Below are 13,531 nucleotides of genomic sequence, written 5' to 3' on the forward strand. Positions count from 1 at the left end.
GTGCAAACAAAAAGGACTGGAAACAATTTAAATATATATTGATGGGGAAATAAGACAGGTAAATAAATTGTGATATGTTCATAAACTAGAAAACTAACAGTAGTCAAAATTAGTGAAATTCATCTTATAATATTGAGCAACCAAAAAAAAGGAAATTGCTAAAGAATACTTACAGTAGGACCCATTTCTATAATCTTCAAAAACATGCCATGTTAATGCATTTTGAAGGGAGAGCTACATACATGGTGAAGTTTAAAGAGAAAGCAAGTCTTTGTCATTACGTACAGGCCGCTTTCAGAAAGGTGGCAGCTTCGGGGACTGCAGAGTTCCAAATAGCCTATCTGGGCGATGCGGACAGAGAAGGGTAGTGCTTTGCCAAGGCAGGTGGAGGAGTAGATTCATTTCCTCTGCTACATCTCCGTACAGCCTGTTGCGTCTGTCTTTGCTAGTCAAGTTTTTGACAGTACTGGCTTGTAGGATTGTGCTTTTCTTTCCCTATAAAAAGTTTTCTACGTTGTTGAACCCAAGAATATGGCTTATACATGGATATTCTCTGGGAGTGCTGAATCTGTTAATTTTGCTTTTGGATGTTTTTGGTTAGTTTCTTAATCATATAATTCCCTTCTCAGACGATCTTGAAATACTGTAAAGGAATAATATGGAATGGTTGTTAGAGAAGAGAACTTGATAAATGGGAAGAACAGGGGCTTTGGAGTCTAACAGACCTGGGTTGAAAGTCTGGCTTTCCCACATCGTATCTGTGCTTTATTATCTCCTCTTCGCTGCTTTCTCTTCCTTCTTGCCTCCATCCTGAAACTACTATACCTGATCAGTTGTTCAGTATCTAGTGTTATCATTATCTTTTTCCTCATCATTGTTAAAATCTGTAGCGCATGGTGTTGAAATAAATTTGTAGAATCCAGAACAAACAAGACACTTAAAAGTTTCGAAGGAGCACTGTTCATTGGTTACAGTTAAGCTGTATATGTCTCCCCTGTAAAAATTAGTGTGAAAATAGCCAACATTGCCGTAATTGTTATTATTTTTAAATAATAGGTTTATTGACATATAATTCACAGACCATAAATCTCACCCTTTTGAAGTATTTTTAGTGTTTTGATGGTTTTTAGTATATAATCATCGAGTTGTGTATCCATCATCACTAGCTAATTCCAGAATATTTTCATTACGGAAAATAAACCTAGTACCCATTAGTCGTCACTCCCCATCCCTCCCCGTAAGCTCCTGGGACTGCTCATTTACTGTCTTTCTCTATGGATTTGCCCATTCTGGATATTTCATATAAATGGAATCATACATTTGTGGCTTTTTGTCTCTGATTTTTTTCCACTTAGCGTGATGTTTTCAAGATTCATCCATGTTATATCAGTGCTTCATTCCTTTTTAAAATTGCCAAATAATATTCAGTTATGGATATACCACACTTTATCCATTCATCAATGGATGGACATTTGGATTGTTTCTACTTTTTGGCTATTATGAACTAAGCTGCTGTGAACATTTATTTACAAGGTTTGGGGTGGACATGTTTTCACTTTTCTTGATTGTACCTGGGTGTGGAATTGCTGGGTCATATGGTAACTGTTGTAACATTCTGAGGTTCTGTCAGACTGTTTCCAAGGTGGCTGTACCATTGTACATTCCCGCCAGCAATGTACTACGAGATTCCAGTTTCTCCATATCCTTTCCAACACTTGTTATTGTCTGACTTTTTTATTATAACCATCCTAGTGGATGTGAAATATTAATATCATATCACTGTGGTTTTGATTTACATTTCCCTAATGACTAATGATGTTGAACATCTTTTATGTGCTTATTTGCCATTTGTATATCTTCTTTGGAGAACTTCCTGTTCAGATCTTTTGCCTATTTAAAAATTTGGGTTATTTGTCTATTTGTTGTTGAGTTGTAAGAGTTCTTTATGTACTCATATTCTGAATACAAGTCTCTTATTAGACATGTAATTGGCAAATATTTTCTCCCATTCTGTGGGTTGTCTTTTCATGGGTGTCTTTTTGCCCCCAGCTTTATTGAGCTATAACTAATATATAACATTGTGCAAGTTTAAGGTGAGCATGTGTTGATTTGACACATTTATATATTTTGGAGTGATTAGCATCATTAGCTAATACCTGCGTCATGTCATATAATTACCATTTCTTTTTTCTGGGGACAACACATAAGATCTACTTTCTTAGCAACTTTCAAGTACATGATACAGTATTTTTAACTGTAATCATTATGCTGTACAATTAGATCCTCAGACTTGATGGTATCTTTTGAAGAACAAAAGTTTTTAATTTTGGTGAAGACCAGTTTATCCAATTTTCCTTTGTCACTTGTGTTTTTGGTGTCATATTGAAGAAACTATTACCCAATCAAAGGTCATGATGACCTTTGTTTCTTCTAAGAGTTTTATGGTTTTCAGTATATGATCTATTTTGAGTTAAGTTTGTATGTGGTTTGAGATAGAATTCCAACTTTATTCTTTTACATGTGGATATCCAGTTGTCTAAGCATCATTTGTTGAAAAGACTGTTCTTTCCTTCATTGATTTCTCTTTTTTCTTTTGCACCCTGTCAAAAATCAATTTATCATAACTATAAGGGTTTATTTCTGGACTCTCAGTTGTATTCCATTGGTCTGTATGTCTGTCCTTATGCCAGTATTACACTGTCTTGATTGCTGTAATTTGTAGTAAACTTTGAAATCAGGAAGTATGAGTCCTTCTACTTTGTTTTTCTTAAGATTGTTTTTAGTGGTTAGGGGCCAGGGATGCTAAAGTCCCACAGTGTGAGGTTAAGAATTGTTCTTCCTCAAATCCCAGTAGTTCCCTGTTTGAGATATCCTGAGGATGACACAGATTTAGCTGCACAAGGAGGAAAATAGTGTTTATGAATAGTGTTCATGAGCAAATACTGATTTTCTTGTTTGTTTTTGTGTTTTGCCATGGTAGAGGCTGAACTGAGAAATGTATATAGTTAGGTAGAGTGGAATATAGCAACAGAACACCTTAACATCCAGTGCTGGAATTTATATTTGATCAATTTGGATGATTTTGATTATTTGGACCATTTTCTTTCATCTTATAATTTGATTTTTCTTTTCTTTCTCTTAGAACGAGCCTCTGACCCCAGGTTATCATGGATTCCCAGCACGGGACAACCAGGTTGGTATCTGCTTTTTATAACTCAGATGGTGTGTGTATGTGTGTGTGTTCGTTTTATCTAAGAATGCTATGATAGAGAGCATTACCTCAAATTATTTATTTTGGAAAGCGATATGGCTAGTTTCAGCAATGAATATATATTTAGAGATATAAATAAAATATATTTCTTAATCCTAAAAGTATTGTAATCATGTTATTGAAATTGTGGATATTATAGGGTGGAAAATCACTTAAGCGCAGTCATAATTGCTTTTGTTTTTTCTTCTCCAGGCTATATAATCATTTTTCAACCAGGTTTTCTTGATGCCTCAGAATTCTAAATGCTGGACTTGTTTTATTCTCTGCTACTTAGCCCCTGCCTGCACAGATTTTTGAGTCTTGCAATAATCTACAACAAGAAAATTCCATTCTCCTCCCTGGGGGAATTCAGCCTTATGGTTTTAATCAGGGAAGGCTTGCTTGAGAAAGGGAAGTTTCTGCTGCCTTTCTTTGTTAGATAGCAGGGATGACTGGAAAAAGCCCAGGCTCTATTGTGGGTTGGAGCAGAACTGCTTCCTAGGAGACATGCTGTGTGTGGTTTAGGTGAGTGTATAAAATGCTTCCCCTGTCTTTTGCTATTGGAAGCTTTGAGCAGATGAGACCAAAGCAGAGTAAGGGTAGAACAGGTAAGGCTGAGTCAGAGACGGTGTGGCTTAGGACACACAGTCCCTGAAACTTACCTCCTTGCTGTCTGGGGATATTGACATTCTTCAGGAGCCTTGAAAGGGTAGCTTCTAGAAATATCTTCGAATATTTATCCAACAGTCCTTACAGAGTTGTCAGAAAAAGGGTTCCACCATTATTAGGCATTTTCCAAGGGATTTGGGTCATCAGAGTGCGAAACCAAAGTCGGCATAGTAGTTCCCCTTTCTAGAAATTAATGAATCCCATCAAAACTCCTGAAGCTGATTTGAAAATAGGATGGCCCCATAATCAACAGTCCTCTCTTTGGGGGGCCTTCCAGATTTGAGAGAATTTGCCCAATTCTTGCAGTTTTGGTGCTGGGTCGGCACCAGAATGGCCCCAGGAGGGATATGGAAACAAAGGGAGAGAAAAAAGGTTGTTCATCTCTGTGTTCATCTCCCAGTGGGATCATCACCGTTGGAATTTAAGATTGGCTCTATGAGCATTTTTGGTGAAAGATAGTCATTTACCCCAAATCTAAAGAGAATGTAGAGGGTTTTTTTTTCTTCCTGGTTTGGGTCTGCCCTAGAGTTTCTGTAAGCTGTGACATTCATGCCCTTTGATAGTAGTTCTATATCCTGTTTATATATCAGAAAAAATACTGTTGCGTGGAGCTCTCGCCCTCAGGATTTGGATCACACAGGTCTAAGGCTGGGCTGGGCTGGGCTGGGCGGGTGTTCAGAACTCCCTGCAGGTGATGCTGTTGCGCCGCCACGGCCTGTGTCTGGGCTTCTCTAAAGGAGTGAGTGGTCTGTGCTCTTTCATTCTTGCGCTTCCCCTGGGACCCTTCAAAACATACGGGCTCAAGGTCAGTCTCTTAATTCAGTCTTGCATACTGAGGCAAATATTTAATCATTTATAAAATGTTGCTTATTTTGCATATAGGCTTATTTTAGGTATAGGAAGGTAAAACTAATTGAGGTATGGGAATAGACTTACTGAGTTGAGAAGAATCTGGAAGGGTACAGTAGAATGCTGTGTTCTTCCTGTGGGGGTTACAGGTCGATCAGGAACCAGGCGAAAGGAATAAGAGGAGTTTTTTTAAAGCACAAAAAGGAGTCTGTTTTCTTAGTACTTTATTTGCCCTTCCTTTTGCAGCAGGGACCCACTTCTGTAACCTGCACGTTCATTACTCTGACGTTCTCTGCTGTAGGCCTATGCAGAACCTTGGCCATGGTTTAAAGCTGCTGATTTACTCGGAGGCACATTCTGATGGTGACAGGTTTATTTTAGGTTACTTTCTTAGGCTTTTTTTTTTTTTTTTTGTAGTCTGGCTAGATCTTTGCATTAGAGATCTTAGAGTGGTGCAAATAGGCGAATACTGAATTGCTGCTTGTTGTGTTTGATGAATGCAGAATCCAGGTGAGTGCTGCTAATAATGTGCCTGACCTTGTGAACTCGCACTTTGTGCTCTGAGATTTGAGAGGCATTTATCAGTGTGAAACCTGGTCGCTGAGCAGCCTGAGCTGGGCAGAAACTGAACTTGTGATCTTACATCTCCCCTGAGTGGTTTGGCTCCGCAAATCCAGGATCCGGGGGATGGGGTGAAGGTGACTTTTAATTGTGGGTCATTATTTGCTTTCCTTATTTATTCTTTTGCTGTTCCTTTCTAAATAGATAGGAACCATCACCAGGCAGGATTTTTATCAGCATCTACTGGTGATTCTAAAAGCGATAAAATATGCAGTAGTTTTTATTGCCACAGAGGACTTGCATCAATATTTTCTCATCTCATCCTCACAACCATTTTTTCAACCAGATATTCCTTTGGAAAGCTAAGGAAACTGAGACACACAGAGATTAAAGTGATTTATCCAAGGTAACCATACAAGTTGGTAGCTAAATATGAACTGAATGTTGTCTTCTCTTTGTCGAGGACTCTTCCCTCTGTACTGGGGATTATTGAGTCACCTAGAGAAGTGTGGGCGTGCGCAGGTCTGCCCGCTCACTCGCTTTACTTTATTTACCATTTGGGGACTTCATAGGCCCTTCGAAACTAACCTGTAGATCTAGGAGACCATGACCCCTGGGAAGATTATTACAACTGAGTTCCTTAGCAGAAGTGGACCAGCATTTCACTGTTTTCAGTGACCCTTTTCGTCCTGTTATGAAGCTCCTGGCAACACATTTGAATTAAAAACCTGTGAAGAAAAGGAGGGGGGAAAATACCCTTCACCTTGTAGAGGTTTTTTATGCAAGGTTACCTCAGCCTCTTTCCCAGTCAGTTAACAGCTAGCTGTAGGGGATGGCAGTCCATTACTTTCAGGAAGCACTCCAAACACTTCACTGGGCGCGCTAATGCGGTCTCTCTGTGGAAGTGGAGGAGACACACGTCGTTCCAGAGGCGAAAAGCGGCTCAGAAAGGCTGCATATTTTATCTAAGGCCATGCAGGATGTGAGGTTGATGATACAGTGTCGTGGTTTAGATTCCTCGCCGACTTTCTTTGTGATTATGTGTATGTGCTCTTCTCTAGTGTTGATTAAGACTGGACTATTTGGTGGGTTTGTAATATGTTTTAAACCAGAGAATATTTGTGTGCATTAGCTCCCGAGTTTTTGTATAGGAGGGGTTGAGGATCAGCAATTTGGTGAGGCTCGGTTCTGCATAGCACGCTTACTGTTTTTGCTAACATTGTTTGTTTATTTGGGATGGCTTTCAGGGGCTCCTGGAAAGTACAGTGGGAATCCTAAGGCCAGCCCCTTGTCACCTCTTGGTACCACAACTTTATGTCTGATATAATTAGGGTGACCTTATAATGTGTCATTCAAGTGGAAGCACTTTTGAAAGTGAGAAGGGATGGTAATGTGGAAACAGTCCTAGACAAACCTGGATGAATGGACGTGTGGTCACTCTAGCTGTAATGAAAGAAATGCAGCAAACATCCTCTTAACAAATGTGATCAGGACTCGCGATTATGGCTCATTGCCTAATAACACGGTGTGGGAACAAAACATTGCCGTTCGCATTTGAGATGAGAGGTGACAGCACAGACTCTTGGTGGGGTTCAGGTATTGAGTCAGCTATGGAATTGGGAATATCAGTAAATTATAAAAATTAATATTTGTAAAGTACTTTACAGTTTATCGTGTGTGCTTCCATGGGTATTCAGTTTTGATCTTCACAATAGTTCTGCAAAGTAGGTTGGGCTTTATTATCCCTGTTTTGTAGATAAGGAAACCAAAGCAGAGATTTTTAAATCAATTTCCCAATGTTACAGAGATAGTAAGTAGCAGAATTGGACTTGAACCTCGGATTTTCAGCCGCCATGATTTGGATTTCCCTTTTGTGTTCTCCTGTCAGTGTTCCCTCTTTGAATTGGGGATGTTCTGTTGCTATTGTGACAACAAGATATTATGGAATATTTGGAGAAAATAGCAACATGAAAAGACTTTATATGACCTGTAGGTCCCTCAAAATTTATTTGTGTCAAGTTTTCTTTTTTTCTTATTTGTAAAAATAGTTTATGGTCCACAATTTATCTTTTTGTATTTTAAGTATAAAGAAAAAAAAATTGATGTCATTGTGTCAAGCTCTTTATTTGATTTTTTAAATGCTAAGTCAGTGCCTCCTTAAAAAATTTTCCCTTCAGTTTTGTAAAATTCTGTTGAAAAACATCTTGTCCATGAACAAGATGGACATGTTCAGATGATTCACAGAAACAAAGTGGGAATATCACCTGAGATGTGTAAGTTGACATACGACGTCTGACAATTAAGTTCGCGAACTAGTCCTAGAAAAAGTGCTACATACCTCATTGCTGAATATCACTATAGTCTCCTTCAAAGTACTCTCTTGGGAAGCTACGCACTGACACCAGTGCCTAGTCCACCCTCCAAAGCAATTTTGGAACTCTTTTCCTGGAATGGCCATCAGAGCTGTCGTCGTATTACCGTTGATGTCCTGAATGTCATCAAAATGTCTTCCTTTCAATATTTCCTTTGTCTTTGGGTAAAGAAAGAGGTCATTGGGGGCCAGATCAGGTAAGTAGGGAGGGTGTTCCAATACAGTTATTTGTTTACTGGCTAAAAACTCCCTCCAGACAGTGCCGTGTGAGCTGGTGCATTGTTGTGATGCAAGAGCCATGAATTGCTGGTGAAAAGTTCAGGCCGTCTAACTTTTTCACGCAGCCTTTTCAGCACTTCCAAAAAGTAAACTTGGTTAACTGTTTGTCCAGTTGGTAGAAATTCGTAATGAACAATCCCTCTGATATCAAAAAGGTTAGCAACATCGTTGCAACAAGTTCTGAACTTAATTGTCAGACTTACAAAATTAGAGATTTAAATTCAGAGTGACAACCTTACTTTTACTTTATAGACTAAAATGACCTAAGGGATGGATATATTTTTTTCCAAAGGAATTTCTTCTCAAGAATTTTTTAAAATTTCCTTTTGTCTAACCAGTTCTCCATTTTATCCATGGGATGGACTTTATTTTAGTCCAACTTTTTCTAAATGAACTTTTTCAGGGATTTTTGATATTTTGATCGGGAGCCATAGACAATAGCAAATGCATTTTCTTTCATACTCATTTGGTTTGGTGGCAAATAAATGATGGCTACTTTTCTTCCCTTGGGGAGAGTTGGACTAAGAGACACAGTGAGGATATTCAAGATCTTGCTCAGTGCTTTCAAGCTCAGAAAAAGATGGCAACCACTAGTGAGCAATACGTTTTACATTGTGACCCATTGTGCACGCACACACATGTATGTGTGAATATAACTTAACATTAGTCTTACCAAGTAATAGTTTATCCTTTTTATGTTCTAAGCACTGTGATACTTTCCATCCTGTTAAAAAAATTGTTGGTGTGACCAACAATTGATTGACCAAAATTGATTTCCTGGACTCACTAATAACTTGCAGTGTGTAGTTTTGAAAACAGAATTCTAATAATTGTCCTAAAATACAGCCTTAAACATAGTCACGTCCCTATTCCGTATCCCTCCACACCAGCCCTAAGCAACCACTACTTTCTGTCTCTGTGGATTTGCCTATCCTGGACATCTCATATAAACGGAATCGTACAGTATCTGGTCTTTTACGACTGGCTACTTTCACTTGGCATCGTGTTTTCAAGGTCCATCCATGTTGTAGCATGTGTCAGTACTTCATCCCTTTTTTTGGTAGAGTAATATCCCATCATATGGACCTATGAGTGTTTTTACGTGAGCCTACTGCCTACCTCTGTAATTCTGTTTCCATAGCTCTGCTCTTTACAACCGGCGTTGGCCTCCATGGGCATTCTGTCCATTCTTGCACTCGTCAAGCTTGATCCCAGGTTTGTGCCGGTGGAATCACGGTCTCCTCCACCTTCAGATCTACAATGCTCTTCACCCAGATCCTCGCCTCCTTATCTGGTACAAAGTTTACTCCTCAGGGAAGCCTTCCCTGAGCGCACCAATCGAAAGTTGTCCACACACATAACCTGACTCTTCAGTCTTCTTCAAATCTCTAATCATTATCTGAAATTCTCTAGTGCAGGTATTTTATTGTCTGTCTCTCCCACTAAAACGGAAGTTCTGTGTGAGCTGGGATTTTGCTTAGAGCAGAGCCTGGCATGTAGGAGATCAATAAATATTTGTTGAATGAATAAATGAATACTATCCTCAATTTAATGCTAAGCCTTTGAAAGGTTTTAAGCAGAGAAGTGACATGATCTATTTACATTTTTTAAGAACAACATGCTGATTGTTGTGAAGAATGAATTTTAGGAGGGCCAAAAAAATATGCAACCTTAAAACTGTCTAGGCAATAACTTTATCATTTGTTGTGTTTAATATCAGTTACAGCTTGAACTTATTTGTTGAGTGAGAAGCTTTATTCCACCCCACCCATCCCCTGCAGGATTTAAAATGACTGGTTCAGAAGTAAAATGTTTCATACCCTTTCTGTATCTCACAATCTATAATTTTCTAACTGCCCTCCCCACTTTGAACTAAAATACTTCTGATTTACTTTTAAATTACAGAAAGTATGAACGCACTTCCTTTTTGTCCTGCTAGGTTGCCCCGAACCCCACTTCCAGTCTTTATGTGTGGTTTATTCAGACGGTGCTTCTCCCAGTATCTGACCCGAGTGGTTGAGGGCCTTCTGTGGTGTCGCCTTGCGCCCTCTAGTGGCTGAAGGGCTGATGAATGCGGCGGCGTCATGTTCTCCAGCCCTTTGCTCAAACCACGTGATCAGCCTCAGGTTTAGGATTGCATTCTGCAAATAGATTATAAGCGTTTCCCTCCTGGGAAACACCATTTTATTTCATCTGCTGCTTACTGCTATGTATTTAAGTACCGTGCTTATTGTGCTGTTTATCAATTTTAGACACTTCTTTGGCTTCCTACTGTTGAAGATGAGAAATTAAGTTTTATAAACACTCTCCTTTCAAAGAAACCATTTTTTTGGTTAAATCAGTGTTCATTATTGATTTATGATTGCTTAATGATTATGTTATGACTAAGTATTTTATAGCTGAACCATAAAATATTATGATTACATTCCCTTTCTCATATACTTTTTTTATTTCCCCTGGAGTTATTAAATATACAGAGGGTGCCAAAAAAATGAATGCATATTTTAAGAAAGGAAAAAACTGTATTAGACTTGTACTACAACGAATGACGCTACTAGCTTTCGTTTGATTAACGCTATCTTTTGAGCGAATGTCATACTACACATTGCTACTGTAATTCAATTCAACTTCGAAAAGTAGTACATAGAGAACATCTCTTAAAATATGTACATTTTGGCACCCCCACTGTACATAAATATATAGGAAATAAATAAATATATATTCACTAATTACTTTTAAAAAGGCACTATTGAGATGTAAATTCCATACCATAAAACCCTCATTGTGAGTGTACTACTTCAGTGATGTCACACAGTTCTGCCACCATCACTGCAGTGCAGTTTTAGAACGTGTCCCCCAAATTTAGAACATTCCCCCAAATTCTCTTGAATTCTTTTGCAGTCAGTCTCCACTCCCACTCCAGCCCTAATAGGCAACCACTGATCTGCTTTCTGATTCTATAAAATTGTCTTTTCTGGACATTTCATATAAATGGAATCAACGAAATGTATGTAGTCTTGTGTGTGACCTCTTTCATTTAGCATAATGTTTTTGAGGTTTGTTCATGTGCTAGTATCACTACATCATTACTTCTTATAGCTAAATTGTATTCCATTGTATGGATATACACATTTTGTTAATCCGTTTACCAGTTGAAAAATATTTGTATTGTTTCCAGTTCGGTGTTATGAATAATGCTATTATGAACATTTGTGTACAAGTCTTGTGTGGACATATATTTTAATTTCTCTTGGGTAGATTTCTAGGAGTGGAATTGCTGGGTTTTATGGTAAGCTGTTGCTTAACTTTTAAAGAAACTGCCAAACTTTTCCAAATTGGCTTGGTTTTATGGACCTTTTTGATTATAGTGAGTGTATAGTGGTATTTCATTGTGGTTTTGGTTTTAACTTGTATTTTCTTAATGATTAATGATTTGGAGTACCTTTTCATGTGCTTATTAGCCATTTATATGTTGTCTTCTTTGTTGAGACGTGTGGTTAAGTCTTTTGCCACCTTTTTATTTATTTGGTTTTTGTCCTCTAATTGAGTTGTAAGAGTTCTTTATATATTCTGGTTATGGGTTCTTTTTTATATTTACAATTTACGGATACTTTATATCAGTTATGAGATTTTACAAGACAAATCTTCCCCCCTCGCCTCAATAAAACATAACTATGTTTCATCCTAATTTGCTAAGTTTGAATACACTACATAACTCTTATACATGTGAAAGAGACAGTAAACAGACATTAGACTATCTCTGTTCAGGCCTAGTGATTGCTCCAAGGAAGATTGGCAGGTTTCTGGCGGCTTTGTGTTTGGCTGACACAGCCTTCTCCATATCCTCAGTGACGGGCACGTTTGGGCAAGAAAGGAAAATTATGCTGCCGTCTGCATGTCCTAAGGGATGTGGTATGGTAGAGGGTCAGCCAGGTTCATTGTAACTAAGACACTGTAGCTTCTATGTAAGGCTGTCTCATGGAAATTCCTCTGTAGAGTCTCTCGCTCTCTCTCTCTCTCTCTCCCTGTCTCTCCCTCTCTCTCACCCTCTCTCACCCAACCACCCACACATCCTGGCTTTGAGTTAAAGTATCAGCTCTGCCATTGTAGGCTGTATGACTTTGGGCAGGCTTTTTCTTTTTCTGAGCCTCAGTTTTTCTTCATCTATAAAATAGGAATAGATCTACTCTGAAAGGTTGTTGTAAGATTAGAGATAGCATATGTAAATTTCCAGGCATGTAATGGGGTCAATAAATAAATTTTCTCATTTATTTTATACGAAAGAGGCGTTTGGGAAGCTTTCTAAGGAAATGATTAGTTCTCAGTCTCTGCTTGTCTATTTCCTCATTTTCTTTTTGAGTCTTAGTTTTTCACCATGTGAAATGAATTATATCTGTGGATTTGAAATTGCTAGCTCAGGAACATAGCTTTGCCATGTTTTCAAGAAAACTATGTCTGTGTGAGGGAAGTGAAATATGTGTAAGTTTATTTACCTAACTCATTATAGGTCTTGACAGTTTCAATAGAGAGAGTCGTTTTTGAGACTTTTATGACTTGAACAGAATCTGGTCCAAACTGAGCCAGACAGACATGCAAGGCTCTCTCCCACTTCCCTGGCTCAGAGTTACCCTCTGCGCATGTTTCTCCTGCTCTGTATGTCTCCTCGCAACCCTTCAAACACATGGCTTGGATATTTATTTCTTCCTAGTGCTTTTTGCTTGAAATGTTCCTCCTTTTCTCAGCTGAATCCTAAATATCCTTCAAGATCCCTGGCCACAACTTAACCTTTATGAAATCTTTCCTAATTGCCTCTAATCATTTGAACTCATTTACCAGGTTGTCTGTAGCGTTAGTATTTCCATAAAGTTCAGGTCAAGTAAGTTTGGAAAATATTGTGAAGACCGTGAGTAAGTTATTTAACTTCTTTAAGGCCCAGTTTTCTCATCTGTGAAAGTGAGGATAATAGTCCTTACTTCTGTAAGGATTAAATTTTTAAAGATTTTCTAGGTCAAGAGCGACTCATTGGTTGATGCTGTGATGTTGCACTTACCTCTCTGCCTTTAGCTTTCCATGTAATTAGAAAGTCTCTTCTCATCTCTGGGCCCAAGTTTCTTGTTTTTCCTTTATGAGCTCTTTTGGCTGTAATGGCTTTGATTTTGTGGTTCTGGGGAGTTTCACGCTTTGTTGTGAAAACATGGGAACTTTTATCACTTCTTACTTCTGAATCCATCAGGGCTGCTGTGGATCTTTGTGGATGGACGCGTGACTTGAGCCAGAAGCATGGCTGGCTTTTCTCATCTCCCTTCTGTACCTGGTTTCTTGGTCACATCCTGTTTTTTATGCCACAGTCGGACTCCTTCCCCCAGCTCTGCCTCTTTGCTCAGTTTAGGGGTGCTGTGATTTCAGGCTGTTAGATCAGTTCATATATGACCCTTGACCCAGTTGCTGAAGTATTTTGTAAATGGATGGATTATAACTTCACCGCTTGGCTTTCTAATAGATTGACCTAATAATACTTGGTACATAGGCGATTGATTTATATTATGAGAGGT

The 13,531-nt window shown here is 38.6% G+C and overlaps 1 protein-coding gene across 18 annotated transcripts in view; it reads left to right on the forward strand.

Moving 5' to 3' along the window:
• Nucleotides 1-13,531, forward strand: part of RBFOX2 (RNA binding fox-1 homolog 2) — a 256,959-nt gene that overhangs the window by 78,902 nt on the left and 164,526 nt on the right. For all 18 annotated transcript variants that reach the window (XR_004424162.1, XR_004424163.1, XR_004424164.1 and 15 more), the window contains exon 2: nucleotides 3,143-3,193. Coding sequence is in view for 15 of the 18 variants with exons in the window: in XM_033117852.1 (XP_032973743.1) it covers nucleotides 3,143-3,193 (51 nt within the window). In the remaining 3 variants the exon portion in view is untranslated. The remainder of the gene's footprint in view (nucleotides 1-3,142; nucleotides 3,194-13,531) is intronic.

The sequence above is a fragment of the Rhinolophus ferrumequinum genome, chromosome 10 (genome assembly GCF_004115265.2).
Source record: "Rhinolophus ferrumequinum isolate MPI-CBG mRhiFer1 chromosome 10, mRhiFer1_v1.p, whole genome shotgun sequence".
Lineage (NCBI taxonomy): Eukaryota > Metazoa > Chordata > Mammalia > Chiroptera > Rhinolophidae > Rhinolophus > Rhinolophus ferrumequinum.